This window comes from Zonotrichia albicollis, chromosome 5 (assembly GCF_047830755.1).
Source record: "Zonotrichia albicollis isolate bZonAlb1 chromosome 5, bZonAlb1.hap1, whole genome shotgun sequence".
NCBI lineage: Eukaryota > Metazoa > Chordata > Aves > Passeriformes > Passerellidae > Zonotrichia > Zonotrichia albicollis.
Window position 1 is genome coordinate 44357190 of NC_133823.1, and position 15678 is coordinate 44372867.

At 37.8% G+C, this 15678-nt stretch overlaps 1 protein-coding gene across 5 annotated transcripts in view; it reads right to left on the reverse strand.

Moving 5' to 3' along the window:
• The window catches only part of ATP10D (ATPase phospholipid transporting 10D (putative)), a 49090-nt gene that overhangs the window by 23562 nt on the left and 9850 nt on the right, over positions 1–15678 (reverse strand). For all 5 annotated transcript variants that reach the window (XM_026795276.2, XM_074541536.1, XM_026795275.2 and 2 more), the window contains exons 4-13: positions 14522–14726; positions 11239–11324; positions 9999–10105; positions 9121–9252; positions 8165–8292; positions 7768–8020; positions 4211–4446; positions 3365–3553; positions 698–1313; positions 445–551 (exon numbers count right to left, since the gene is read on the reverse strand). In XM_026795276.2, the coding sequence (XP_026651077.2) occupies positions 445–551; positions 698–1313; positions 3365–3553; positions 4211–4446; positions 7768–8020; positions 8165–8292; positions 9121–9252; positions 9999–10105; positions 11239–11324; positions 14522–14726 (2059 nt within the window). The remainder of the gene's footprint in view (positions 1–444; positions 552–697; positions 1314–3364; positions 3554–4210; positions 4447–7767; positions 8021–8164; positions 8293–9120; positions 9253–9998; positions 10106–11238; positions 11325–14521; positions 14727–15678) is intronic.

Here is a 15678-nt window from a genome sequence, read left to right on the forward strand (position 1 = left end):
AGCAGCTTTGAATTTAAAATGGAATCTCAAAACATCACTTCAGTTGTGCATCCACAGCTTGTAACACTGCAACCGTTTGTGAAACCCAATAAAACAGGTGTGACTTAATCTCTTTTCTGTGTCTGGAATTCCACCTAGGGTAAGATTCACACAATGAGACCTGCTCATGACTCCTGAAGAAAAATCTGGCTATTTGACAATCCCTGTTTTAAAATTAAGATGCTAAAATGCTTGGCATCCTGAACTGACAAAAATGGCAATCTATCAGATGTCAGGAATTGATCAGTGTTTTCTTACAAATTCTTCCTAAATGAACATCAGGATAAACAAAATGTGGCAATAGAAGAATCTGTTTGGAAGACATGATGTTTGCTCCATTGGTGGTACCACTGAGGCTGGTGACAGACTGCAAACATTCTACAAAATATGTATTAAAAGAAATACCTTCTTAGCAATACACAGAGTGCGCAGTCCTCTTCTGGCATATTCATCCAAATGCTGCTGAGTTCTCTCTTTAATCTTCTCTTCAATTTCAGAATTATTACTATGTACTGTCACACAAAAAGAAGAGAAAGCAAATTAAACATGCATGTTTAGGCTCAATTTAGCAGAAAATTTTGAAGGTCTAAATACACTCTTGAAGTAGCAAATTGTTAAAACTTATCATTAAGGAGTGAATTACAAGTTCTATAGATACCTTCAGATGCACTTCCCAACAAATCCATCATGACTGAGTCTGCACCTTTTGTGTACACCACCACTTGGTTGGAGACTGGATGCCGAACCACCACTGACATCCTTTTCCGCAGTGAATCAAAAGGCAGGATATGCAAAAGCTGAAACGTTAAAGACCCCAGACCTGCAAAGTCCACAGTTACTTGATCTGGAGTCCTAGCCTGTAAAACACATTTATAAGCCCTAGCAGCATGAACCAAGGCAGCTTCATCTGGACTCTCAGCTTCATAACAGAGTTTTGGTGTGGGAGATAATTCAATAGATGACACAGCACGGTTGGGTTCACCACCAGCAGCTACATTCTCTACATGGAGTTCTCCAGGCACTTGAGAATTTTCTGGGCTGTCAATAGTGTGAGGTTCAGAAATCCTTTGAGCATCTCCATCCAAAGTAGGTGAAGCCAGTTTCATTCTAAAAATAGACAGTTTTCTCACAAAAGTATTGGGGCTCTCGGATGATGACTCCTTTACACTTGGAAGTGGAGAAGAACTTAGTCTCCAGACTGAAAACCTCTGGAACATTTGCCTGATTTCCTCAAGTGATTTAATAGGCATCCTACTCAGTGAAGAAAGTCTCATCTGGAACAGAATGGTTAGAGAAAGTATTTATGTTAAATTCTTCCTTTTTATTATATTAAGGAAGGACATCTTACAAAATAGGTATGCTTCATAATGAAAGCAGTATTTTAAAATTTACCAAAGGTTTGACTGCTTGTTTTAAAGATGGCCAGCTAAAGTAAACCATTTGAGAACAGTAATCAGCCTCTAAAAGCTGTGGAAGTACTTCAGGTCTGAAAATTGGATGTGTTTCAAGTTGAATTCATGGCTCCATGCAATACTTCTCTTCAGAACTTCCAGTAATGAACAGAGTAAATATGACATTATAACTTTTTGAAGTTGTGGCACATTGAACTAAACACTTTAACCCTTGTTCTGAATTAGCAAAATACTTGTGAAGAATAAACCAACCCCCTCACACTAACCAGCTACAAGAACTGCTAAACATTCAGTTTATGTTTATCAACAGTTATCAACAGTTAACTGTTGATAACTTATCAACAGTTTTTAGTGGTTGGAATTAAAAGAAAGTTCCCCTGTGATCAGTGTTATAAAATAATTGGCTTCCTGTTACTCAGAACAGCTAGGGAGCTAACAGCTTATAAAAATAAGGGATAGGGATACAAGGCTGACATTCCTTTCTCACTGCTGGTACGGACGTAAGAATGAGTTACCAGGAAGCAAGTTCTCTTTGTCACTGAAAATCAAAAGGTAGGGACAAACCATGGCTCAGTCCTCCACAGTTCCAGCAAGTTGCAATGTGTCTCCATTCAACATCATGGAAACAGAGACTAGGAATAATGTCCTTTCATTGCCTCTTCCTATGGCAACACTGAAACTTCTCATTGCCTTATCTCCTGTCATTCCCAAATCATGAACTCAGAAACCTCCTTCCACATTGTTCCTCCCAATCTACCTATTAGTGACCTGGAGAACTTCTACCCTGCTGGCAAGTAATTCAGACATATTATTCTCAAAAAACCAAGATTCTCACCTGTGAGAGTCTCCATTCCTTTTAAGGATTAGGTAACTATTGACTATGAACTCATCCTCCTCACATGGATCTCTAGGCTGCCTACTGGACACTTTCTGGGAATGCTTGGAAGCACAATAAAACATAAAGTTTATTTATAAATAGGAGGTACTTTATATCCCACAGGATATGTTTTGTGAATGTCTCCAGCTATGGCTGTGGGTTTAGTACCTAGACGGACACGAAAATCTAGTTCTGCACACATCACTAATTTTTTTTTCCAAAAACAAAGTCAACAAATGTAAATCACCAGGTAATGAGGGAAAAAAATCAAAGCTGAACTTGGGAATTATCCTGCAACACTGTCAAAACTGGCAAAAAATAGAGTTACGAAAATCCCACACTGAAAAAACCCAAAATATTTGAAAAAAAGTACTATTTTATAATAAAAGTTAGGTCGTGTGCACTGAAAAAAAACAAATGGTCACTCCAAACTACTAAACCAGGGCGGACTAGAAAATGCACTGTTAATTCATGGTGAAACAACTTTATGCCATTCTGCAAAGGAATTTTTCTTCAGACTAATATACATATAAAACTTCATCTTCCATACTTTTGCTGAATGTCTATTTGAATAGTCAGGGAACAGTATTCCATGAGGTAAGAGCATTCTTAGTTTCAATATTCTGTGAATCTTCAGCAATTATTCTTATTTTTTGGACAACAATAACCCACTTGTGAAGGTAATCTGACTGTTAATGTATTATTACAGGAAGTTATACCCATATCTAAAGAAACCTGTAACTAGAATATGGAAAAAAATACAACTGCAATTTACTCTCCAAATTTGTCTTGTAAAAGTTACAAATGGTCACAGAAACAATAAAATTGAAGCAAATTTATCGGTATTATTTTATTCATTAACTCATTGCACTCCATGGTTTTACAGTAATTACCTTCTTCCTAACAGGACAAAAATGCAGAGGTGAAAACGATAATTTTTTAAATGTCAGTTAATAGTATTTTTATTTTTGTAACTGAACCAAAAGGAGATCAGCTACTTGCAAATATGGTCAAATAACCAAAAGCATGACCTTACCTTCTGATGTGTCTGATTGGGGCCTGAGACTACAACAGTATTGCAGATTGCCAGAGCAAGAAAGAAATCAGTGATATACATTGTCTCCAAAGAAAACTCGCTGCTAGCTTCTTCTGATTGTTGATAGGAATGAAAAGAAATTTGACTGAACTTCTCCAGCAGTTGTGTGTCTGGTACAACATCTGTTTCCTATTTTGAAATGAACAAAAGTTTCCATCAGGTTATAAACTTAGCCTCTGGAGGTTAAATCAGTTACAGACGATCAAAATGTAGAAGTTCATACAACTTCCCTCCTGTGCTGAGTTGTAATACTAGGAAACAGAGGAACACTGGCCTCCTCACTGCCTTGTGCTAGTCCATTGAAAATGGCAAACTTCCTGCCCAAAGAGGTAAACACTGAAGGCTTAGTTCATAGCTTTAGACACTGCAACAGAGATTAACTATGATGAATGATATTCAGATACCTTCAGGTACAGAAGCAGAGCTTTCTCCTCACATAACCTCAAATAAGTATTGACCATATTGATATTTCCTATTAAAAACAAAGGAAAATGCTAGAAACCTCTTAAAATAAAAGAACAAACTATTATTAAGTCAGTAATTTCATTTGAATTGATCATGGATGCAGAGTAGCCAGAGTCAAAGTACAGACCTTCATGAACCAACATGTGCCTGCAATGTCAGTTGTAAACAGCATGCAACCAAGCCATCATGACACCCCAAATTTTGGTGGAAGAGAGAAGGGATTTCTTAAATGATAACCAATCTGATCAAATGGGAGTAAAAAGAGATACCTTCATGAGTTAATTCAGAAATTTAGCAATAAACCAAACAGCTTCTACTTACTATGGGACTGCTGAAAGCCATGTGTCCTGAGCTGGGAATATCACCTGCTTCATCTTGCCTTTTGAATGCAGAGTTACTACCAGATAACTGGTTCAAAGACTTTCTCTTCAAAGGTTCACACACAGCTCTGCAGTTGTGCCCCTGACATTGTGATGTAGGGGCTGAAGAGCCACACTGACAACAAGCTGAATCCTCATCCTCTGAATCAATCTCTTGATAGGATTCCAACCTCTTTGCTAAGGAAAGGGAAACAAAATCATTGTTGTATGAGCAAAAAGAAACATGTCCAAAGTAAGGAATTACTTATATAGTTAAGAATAATCCACCATTTATGAAAAATTAAACCTGTAACAAGCCACCACACTGTCTTCCTGTTTGAGCAGCATTCTACTGGATTGAATCCAGAAGACAGAACGAAAATTATCTGAATTTTACATAACTGGAGTTCAAATAAACCGGAGTCATACAACCTCCAGAAGGGCACATTGATTGGAGTCAAATGCATGTTCAAGTGAAGGGAAATTGCATAGAGGTAGGAAGGAAATAGCTTGTTTTCCATGAACACTGTGGCTGTCAGAAGACCCAATGGCTCCATATTGTGGCAAGATGAACTCAGGCTAGGTATCAACAAAACCTTGTCAGAGAGGATGGGACAAATTAGAATGGAATGCCTGAGAAAGCACTGAATAGGACTTTACTGGAGGTTCTGAAGAAATAAAACAAAGAATTTCATAAAGAATAATAGCAACAATTCTGCTTTAAGCCAGAAAAAGAGGACCAGACTTCTGACGAGTTTTCTAGCCATTATGTTATGATGGATCAGGATTGTATGTCAGAGGTTTGATAAGTACAGCTGCTAGCGGGAACTCATTCAAACTGTGTTTATTGTTTCAGTATTGGACACCCCCTCACAAACAGATACACATTTTCTGAGTTTTTAATTGAAAAGCAAGTTTCAATAATCAAACTTTGTCTGGACACGTGTAACACATTTGTGCCAGAGATGTAAATGCAGTTCTGTTTCTCTCCACAAATCAATTGCGTAAAGAATCTCTGCAGCAAATGGAAACACTCCTATGCTATCATGTGCTTGATTAAGAACATATCCAAGTGTTTGCACTGGAGTTCTGAGAGTGTTTGACCACATGCCAGAAGCTGAAATCTCTGGAAAGCACTGGAAGTACACTATTCAGCTTTCAAGTTTTACCTCGCACTGTGAAAACAGCATTCCATGAGCATACACTAGCAGTTCAGTGTCTAAAATCCACAGACAGCATGGAAAAACTGTTCTGAGAGCTGTGCATTGCCTCTTTATTCCACTGAAGTCTGAATAGAAACAATGGCATCCTAGCAAAAAACCAACATTAGGATACATTGCAGACATGTCCAGCAACACCAGTAATTCCCTATTTCTTTATTTCAGGTGGTACCAAATGTACAGGAAAGAAGTGAAAAGCAGGATATCATTCTGTTTTATGCAAACAGAAAACCTTTCCACAGGTCTGTTGCTCTAAATGAGATGGAAATCGGTTTATTATGTCATTTGCGAGTCTTGTATTTTCTACTGTCTTCTCTTTCTGCAACACAAATGAAAGAGTCCTGTCCTCCTATTCTGATGAGTCCAAGGAAACAAAGAAACCAGAGCTTACACCTTGGCAAGCCACCTTCCTGATATCAGTATGAAACTAGTAACATAGCTCTTTTAAAAAACAGGTAAGTGGGAACGTAACGTTGTGGGGCTCTCCACAACTACCAAATACAAAATCACACGAAAGGCACTGATAGATTTACTGGAAAGCAGCACCAATGACTTAGTATGTGTGTTTGTAGAGGTAGGCTTGGACAAAACACACCCATTCTGCTCTGCTCCAGGCTGTGGAGAAGCTGCATGCTCCGGCTGAAGTAACACATGGCATCTCTCACAACACCACACTGCTCTGCTGCCATGGTCCAAGAAACACATGTCACTTTAGACAGAACACAGCCTGGGGGCATCTCCATGGAGGATTATTCTGAACCACAGGCACCCCTTTACCCCAGGAAATACAGATGTAAACCCAGAAATACATATTCAGATTAGGCAGCCTCTATAAAAGACTCTACTGTGTTGCACTGCAACTCTTACCATATGAAGCAAGAGCCTTGCAAACAGCAGCTCTATGCATCTAAACAAATACAAACCAGGGCTACAAAACAGGCCCTCCAATGTTTTTCAAACTGATTTTCAGGGCTCATATAATTTCTAATTTTCTAGGAAGAAATGCATGTTTACTCTCCAGGGAAAAGACAGGGCACAGGAGGAAGTAATTATGTACATAATCAACAACTAATAATTTTGGAAGATAACTTTATGTGAACTACTAGCAGAAGCATGTGGAGGCATACTTTCCCTGGCACACTGAGACCTGAATCAGCCACAATTGCATCACTCATACTACTCTTTGGTTTCTTTTCTGAAAGTTTTCCTTGATTTAGGAAACGCTCTGAAAATATAACACCGAAAATGAAATTAAAATAAAATGCCAAAGAAGCATCTGGGAACCCTCATCATAAGACTTCCAAAAAAACATGTGCAGCAATTGCTGTAAAATTTGTCTGTAATATCTGGTCCTGTGACACAACAAAAGAAGGGCTGAACTGATTCATTGCTGTGGCCAGCAGAGTGTGCCTTTTGCTTGTAGTTGTGAACAGTTCTATCTGGCAGCAAACCCTTAAAAACCACAAAGAGGGTTTACTACACAGCTGCGCCTCACATGTCCACCTATCATCAGCAGCCCAGCCTTGATCTCATATGGAATATTTGCATTGTCCACCAGAAAAATGCCTGCAGGCACTAGTACATACACATGGTAACTGTAAGAAATACTTTGTGGTTTTACTTAATTAATAAAATGGCTAATTAAATAATTCACATCACTCTGCCCAATTTTCTCTTATGTCTGGAGCTATATCTTCTCCCAGCTCCCAGAAGACTTCAAGTTGTCTCTCATGAAATACACACTGACAGATCCTACACTTTTAGACAATAAGACAGCAACTATTCATTAACACTGCTTCTTGATTTCTTGCCTAATAATAAGCACCTGTGTAAGATCTAAGTAAGAATACAAGAGTAATTTTCAATGAAGGTACTTACCTTTGCAGCATTAACACACATGGACACACATCTGATTGACTTGCACCTTAAAATTACTGTTAAATAACGTATTAATGCTGTTAAGCATGTATTTCATTTGGGTTACTATGTTCTCAAGAGCAGAACTATGTCAAAGTGGAGTCTTAACTTATACTACAGAAAGGTGATACACTGCTAGGACAGTCAACAGAATGTTTAAACCTTAAAATGCTAAGTAAGCATTAGCACTCCAGTTGGAGGGAAAAAAAAAAGAGGAAAGAGTAGATGGGCAATTTTCCAACATTCTGGGTTCTGAATATTCCATGGAAAGAAACAAAACCAAGTAGGCATGACCTCTTCCATAAGGAGTAAAGAATATTTAGTTCATGGTTTCAAATATGTTGGAAAAATGATCCAGGTAGACAAAGGTTGAGTATCTTACCATTTTCCTCATGGCAATACTCCTGTCCTGCAATGCTGCATCTCCGAAAAACCATCTTATTTTCAGTGAGGGTTCCAGTCTTGTCAGAGAAAATATACTGAATCTGGCCAAGGTCTTCAGCAATATTTAGTGCTCGACACTGAATACTTGAGTCTGTTTTCTCATGGTAAAAATCAATGTCATTCTGTATTAAATAAATTTGTCCCAGTTTGACAATTTCAATTGAAACATAGAGAGAAACAGGGATCAAGACCTAGCAAAATAAAACATAGGGATTAAATAACACCAAGGTCTTTGGCCAGTTACAAGCACAAAGTAGCTCTACTGTAGCCAAAGAGTTACTTCAGGGTTACAACTGAGATCAGAATATGACCCATGTTCAAAGCAGATCAGTTACCTGTAACAAAATTATCATTGTCCAGAACATATAGAAGCCTGCTAATGCTGGAGGATTTGATTTCCCATCTGGCCTGGGGATGTTAAAAATAGGTATTTCCGAATACCTACTTAACCAAAGTCCATGACCTTGAAAACAAAAACAAGATAAAGTCAATCAGTTTTATGTAAAGCGTTTCACAGCTCAGAGTTATTATGTTAGCTGTTACACTCTGCAGTTCTTTCTAAGCTTTTAAACAACAATTTTATATCTTGGGGTTTTTTCCCCAACAGGAGTCCCAAGTTTCAATACATACATGAAGAAACACCTTACATGCCTTCCATGCATCTATACAATATATCTCAGAAATAAACAAAAATTAACTACACTTCACAAACAGTTTCTTCCCTCCAAAAAAACTTGCTGGCAATTAATTTTCTGATCCTTGCTTGTTTAGGTTTTAGTCTACTAGTGAACACATTATCATGTCATAACCTTTAAGTGTAATCTGAAGAAGTTTTATTAAACATATTTTAACATATTTTAAACACCTTTATGATCTGTCAGATCTGTTAGTCTCTTTATATGTACTCAAGCTAATAATTTAATCAACTTCTAAAATACCAAGTCAGTCCAACTCTAGTTACACTAGGTCTCTCACCTCAGTGTGTACATGTATCTCATATTACCTGAAAAATCCCAGGGGAAAACAGGAGTTTTGCAGAACAGTTAGTTAGAAAAAAGATAAATCAAATGGAGAAACAGGATCCAGACCCAAAAATTCACATCAGGAACACACTTTTTAACCACTCTCCAGATCAAACATGACAACATTAAGTTAAACCTCACAGAACTCCCAACTTTCAGGAAATTACATCTGGATGAAGACTGACAAAATCAATGAGCCACAAAATAAAAAACTAACCATTGTAGGCTGAGAAAGGAAAATAGCAGGAATCTGAGCAATTCTCACTTACCTATTGCACCAGTTAAACACATCAAAAGTAGGAGCAGAACACACCAAAGAATATCAGTGTTCACTTTTCTTTCCAATTTACTACGCTTGTAATGAGGGCCGCTGTTATTCAGCATAGCTTTGGTTTCATGACCTGCAACCAAAAAGGAGGTTGAAATTCTCTAATAACAGGTATCACAACTGCAAGTGCTTTATATTTCCAAAGCTTTGGGAAACAGAATATTTCTATTAAGTGATATTTGAACAGCCATTATAAATATGAGTAAATCAGATTCTCCTACAACACATGAATCCTGTCCTAAAGAAAACTAAACAAGTTAAATCAAAATCTGTCATATATAAGTCAACTTTCATTAGCTTACATAAAATGTGACTAATATTCTTTCCTTTAGAAGCATTATTCTTGACCCTTCCATTATTTTAACATTTTCTACAAAACCCTACACCTGTGTTACAACTATCTGGCTGGATACATCATATTCATTAGTGTAAAAAACTCTGTCCTTTCTACAAATTGTAGAACAGAACCAGAAGAACAGCAGTAGCTTCAGTTTTGATTAAGAAAAAAGTCCTAAGCAAGTCACACATTTCCATATCCATTTCAAAATCTCAGTTTACCATTGCAACTAAGAAGCTGAGGATGAGGACCTGTTCACACACAACAGATGTGCCCTTCCAGGAATAATCAGAGGTATCAGATGTTACGGTGAAAACAGAAACAAACTTAACTCAGATATGAACTCTTAATATTTCTAGCTATGGCTGCCTTCTGCTGGATTCAAGCTTTTACTCTCCCAGGTCCCCTTTGTACAGTACTGTTTCTTAGGGCACACAACTACCTTGTTTTCAAGTCCGTGAAAGCCAGGGCAGTTCACTAACCTGCATACACCACTATGCCCACCACAGCTTCTGTGTTTCTTACTGTGCATCCTCGGAGCAGTAAGTTTTCCTTGCTGAGACCCACTCGGTCCATGTTTGAATGCTCACTGCAAAAAAAAAGCACCTCATATCAGCTGTAGGAATCCAGCAATTACCAACCAGGCTTTGCAAATTAGGAACAGATTTCCCAAAGAAGCTGCAAGTCACTGAATGCCATCCCGACATGTCTGATTGGACTTTTCAAATGAATGGAGTAACAGGAAAGCACATCACCCTTTAAAATCTGAACATTTGCCATCTGGTATTTGAGAAGCAGGCAACACTATTGAAAAGACTGGAAATCTAAACACTGGAAATCTAAACCTCTATCCTATTCAGATTATCAGCATCAGAAAATATCTGAAAAAAATATTAAATCTCATCATAAATTTCCTGTGAGCACCATCACTCTTGTGGTATACTTCCAGTGCAACTAGGCCCACTCTTTGTCAAGGTGCTTCCTCAGAGACTAAGATTTATATGTATTTATTTTTATTCTCAAATATCTAATGTGTCAGTGTGCAAAGGGAAGAATAAACACATTCTAACTCTCAAAACCTGAAAACAGGTCACCCCATAAAAAAGTAGTTTGTTTTCCTATTATCTACAGAAAGTCATAAATGTGTAAGTATCACAGAATCATAGAATGACTGGGGTTGGAAGGGACCTTAATAATCATCTAGTACCTTAATGTCCCCTCCAACCCTAATCATGAAGAAAACTCATAAACCCAGTCTGAAGAAAAGACAGAGATAGGCATACTGGTCAAAAGGAGTTTGATCAATTGACTGAAGGTTACACAAAAGAAATCAGAGTAGGAAAGGAAGCCAGTCCTTCCGATTTCTAATTCTAAGCAATGCAGCTTGCCCAGTCAGGCTGTGGTCCAGACCAAACATTACAGATACCATATATTATGAAGAGCAGATTTAAAACAGCTATTTCAAGTATGAAGCCTGCAAAACAACCTGAACTAAAATGTTGAACATATTTAATACAAAATAAAAAGCATCAGTGCCCCATCTGCTGCTCAGAAAACCCTTCTGGAGCTCTGTCTGTTGTGCTGCACTCAGAAATGCAGTGGTGCAAACTGACCTCTATCCATATCACTACTTCTTAAAGCAAACATTACAAGATCTCCTAAAATTAGTAAGAATGCCAAAACAAATGACAATAAGTTTAAAGAGCCAGCAAGCCTACTTACACAAAGCCTCGGAAACGATTGAGGTCATTGTTAGGACTTTCACACTCTATTCTACTGGAAAATTCTTCTGGATCAATTTCAGAGACCTAAAGCCATGGGAAGGGAAAAAAAAAACCCAGAGAACTCAGACAAAATGTGTAGAACCTAAAAACATCATAAATTTAGATGTTCAGATACCACTATCTAACAATTTAGCCTCTAAACTGTAGGTTGCTGGTGGTGTTGATGGTCTCCTACTCAGTATAAATCAGATTTACACACCATAGGACTTCCTAGTAAATATTAAACACTGTCAAGTATCAGTTGAATTGCTGATATTTTGAGAACACTGGAGAGGAAAAAAACGCATGGAAGGATGAGGAGGAAGAAAAAAACACAAAAGCAGTAAGAACATCTGAAAGGCAGAAATTTCCCATAGATTTTTCTCATTGTATGATAATGAAAAAACAGAAAAAAGAGACACTGTCTTCTCTGCAAGCAGAATTTCTTGCAAACAGACTTTTTTTCCCCAATATCATGACCAGGATGGTTTCTGTGCTAACACAAAGCAAGCAGGTAGAACTTTGCAATGATGTTTGAGACTTACAAGTACCAAAGAAAGGCTGTTATAAAAGACCAGAACTACATATTACAAACGAAAAGCAGGTGAGAATTTCAGTGGAAAGTCAAGTGAACCAAATCTCCCGTATTAATGAGAATAAAACATGACCAGAAGCAAGAGAAAAACCAAAAGGCCTTATCTATGGAATTACCTGCTATTGTGATTTAATTTCAATTGATGGCAGATAAATATGCTTCTAGTCTCTATTATAACACAGGCTTCCCTCTGGTAAAACTGAGTAATTTCCAAGCTGAGTATCTGCCACTAACTCTTTGGAAAGTCATTTGTTCTACTTTTTAAAAAAAATCCCAATGACCAATTTAAGGTTTCAAACTCCCAAGCATAATTCTCTAGTTCACAGGTGTTAGTGAATATATCTTTGACATAATTACAAGTCTCTGAGAAGGCTGTCCTCCATCAACTGGATGACTTCACACTGGCAGAATAGCATCTGTGAGCTTAAAACACAATCCTGTAAGTAGAATTTGAAACTCAGAAGACATCATATTGTCACAAGTACTTTGTTAGCTTGATGAAAATTCTTTTTTGCTATGTTTTGCTATATTGATTTGTTGCACTGCATCGACCTGAAGTCAGTATGAACACAGCCTTTGACACAGATACATTCAGTTTCTTTGCAAACTTAGTTAATTGTGAAAGACCTGTCTCCCTACTGGCCCTTCTCATGTTGATTTGCATTGGAGGTACAACATTTCTTTAAGATGTTATAGACAGAATGCTTGACAGATGCTTTGCAAGAATTTTGCACTGTACGCTGATTACCCAAAGAACTAATCTCAAAGTAAAATAGTCAAAGCAGTCAATTATTTTCTTCCACTGTCTGGAAACATCTAAATATATATTGCTGGTGGAGCTTCCTGTAAGGTACCTTGAAAAAAGCAAGCACTGAAACTCTGGGTGTAATTTATAGTGGACACAGCTATCTACACTCTGCCAGCATAAAACAGAGGTTACAAAAACTATGTCCAAAAGCAGCTGTCTTGATATGGACACTCACATCTTCCTGGACTATAAGTTTATTTTCTGTATTTTTTCATTATAACTGTAATTTTGGCAAAGCAAATACTGAGGGTAGAAGCCTTTGTATGTTATTTCTTTGGAAGTTTTCCTACGCTTCCTGGCACAAAAGAGAAGATTTAAATTTTGGCAGAATTAGAATTACTTGAATTTTGTGTAAAGGTCCCTAAATAAGGGAGACAATAAAGACAGAAACTGAATAAGGGAGTTGGGAATGACAGGCATCAGACACTCACTGAAATGGGGAGACGCAGATTCCCAGGGCCAAGCCCGCTTGCTTTGGCTGTGCTGTGTTCCTGCCACACACACCATTTGATAACACAGCATGGGAATGGAGTGGGTGTATGGCTAAGGTGGAAGACAAGACCTAGGAATGCCTTTGATCAGCTTGGCTGAGGCTTCCCAGAAGAAAAGAACAGCATTTGCCACTAGCTTTGAGGATGCTGCAGCCAGGGCTGGATTCAGTCACTGACCATACAGGCTGACAGGGAACCAACTGCTGCAGTTCTCTGCTACTTCTTGTAATCTAATAGGAAGTATTTGCTGTTCACAGTGGTAGTGCTAATGGCATATCAGTTTCTCCACCCCCATGAACCTGTACATGGTTCAGCTAACCACATGAGGGGTAGAAGAAAAAGAGATTAAACCCTTCCTAAGAGGAAACAACATTTTAGTATCTTGAAAGCAGCAGAGTAATGTCAGTTTGTTCACAAAACCGTTTTATCACCCTCAGGAACTCAGTCCTCTTCTGTTTTATGTATTTCTCCTTGAATGCCAAGATGGTTGGAGACAGTGTTCTATGTTTCATTACCCACTGCTATTTAAGAAGCCTCAAGTTAGTTTCCCCATTTCTTTCCTGTTGTCATTTAAGCGTTGAAAAAAATAATTCAAAAATCACTATGAGAGTTTCAGCACCTGCCTCCTGCTTTCATTTTGCCTTGTCTTCTCTTAAAGGAATCCCATGTGCATCAACAGTGTCCCATTGATAAACTTTCTCATTGTGTTTCTACTTCCTCAGTCACAAAGAAGCAGGACGTAACCTTGGAAAAAGATTAAGACTAGGTCTAAACACTCATTGTTATGGACAATGAAGCTCCCTGCTGTTGTTTTAAGCATGGTGTTCCAGCAGCAGACCTGAAGTCTACAGAAATGTCAGGACTCTTTAATCTTTTAATATTGTTTTTTTTGTGCCAGCCTCCAGCATTCTGGCTGCTAGGCATAATATTAAAATATTATATGGGAGTAACAAAGTGTATGCAATGTGAAGAAAGGGTGAAAAAGATAGTACCTGCTCTATCTAAAGGCCTAGAGATAGCACAGAATTCCCTTCTAAAAACTCCAATTTCTCACCCATGACATGTTATGCACCATAAGTAACTACCTGAGGTTTACATTAATTGTTACTTTTGCTGGTTTTCATTTCTTGAAATAGACCTGTCTTTCTCTGGGTTATGTGAACATGAAAAGATTTGCTCCAAAACCACTCAAGCAACAAATTAGAACTGTGTTACCTAGTACCTTGATTTTCAGATGGGGATTGCTGAGCTACCATGAATTAGGCAGTTTAGAGGGCTGTTTGGGATTTTTTAGTTCACCACCTGTCATGTCAGCTTTCTTACACCACTAGAAAAGCACAATTTTTACCTGCTCTGAATATCCTCTCACCACCTGTCTCTGCTTTAGATTGGTTTCTCCATCAAGGCCTGCAGTTTCAATATAACAGATCCCATCTGGGTCACTGGAATATAACAGCACCATGTCAGCAGGAATGATTTCATTGCGTGAGAGCCGGACAAAGTCCCCAACATTGACATTTTTCCAGCACTCATCTGTGTATTTCTTCTCTTTCCTGAAATACACAGAAGAACAGTTATTTTTTTACAAATGCATAAGCAGAAACTGAGAAAAATCTATAGGTGCTATTTGTGATGGCTACTACAACATATAAAAAATGACATTTTCCAAAATACCTCTTTTCCCACATGGAAACAGAGCATGCAAAAAAGAAAAAAAAACAACCCATTCACTATACTTCCTTCATCTTTGTATTTTACATCTTGGAATATCTTTTTATGACAGGCATACAAGAAAAACAATTATGTGGGCAGCACTGGTATATTCTTAGAGAAGTTTTTTGATGGTTAATTTAGAATATGATGCATTCCTGTCTTTTTATCATCCATGATAATAGATGCCTAGCAGACTCACCCCTAGCAGACTGCCTGCCTGACTTGCACCCACAGTGTGTAACTCTGCAGTCCTGCATGGTGGAATGCAGATGTTAACACTCATACTGAATGAACTGTGTGATGCACACAAGTAGAAAACCATCTTGTTCTCTTTGGGGAAATGGCATCACACTATGAGTATGACGTGATGCCATTAATGAATGATAAACTAGCAACCTTTCAATTTCCATTGAGCTATTTAAAAATAATTAAAAATACACCTTTCAAAACAAATGCTAAGTTTGACAATGCTTAAGTAGTCAAATTGCCTTGGTTAGTACAGTACAAACACATGCATGAACTCATTTGCCTCAAAGCAGAACTTTTTTTCCAGATTTTACACTAATATGATAACCATTTAACAAAACTGGTGATCTAGTCACAATTAGTTCCTGAGTGAACAGATCTAAACAGCCCTGCTTGGGCAGGGGGGTTAAGACTAAATGACTTCAGAGATCTTTTCCAAATTACATTATTTTATGCTTCTGTAAGTATCCAGAAGGTAAGCAAAAGAGTTATTACTTTCATATAATAGTCATAGTCAAATAATAACAATAAACCACAAACACTCTT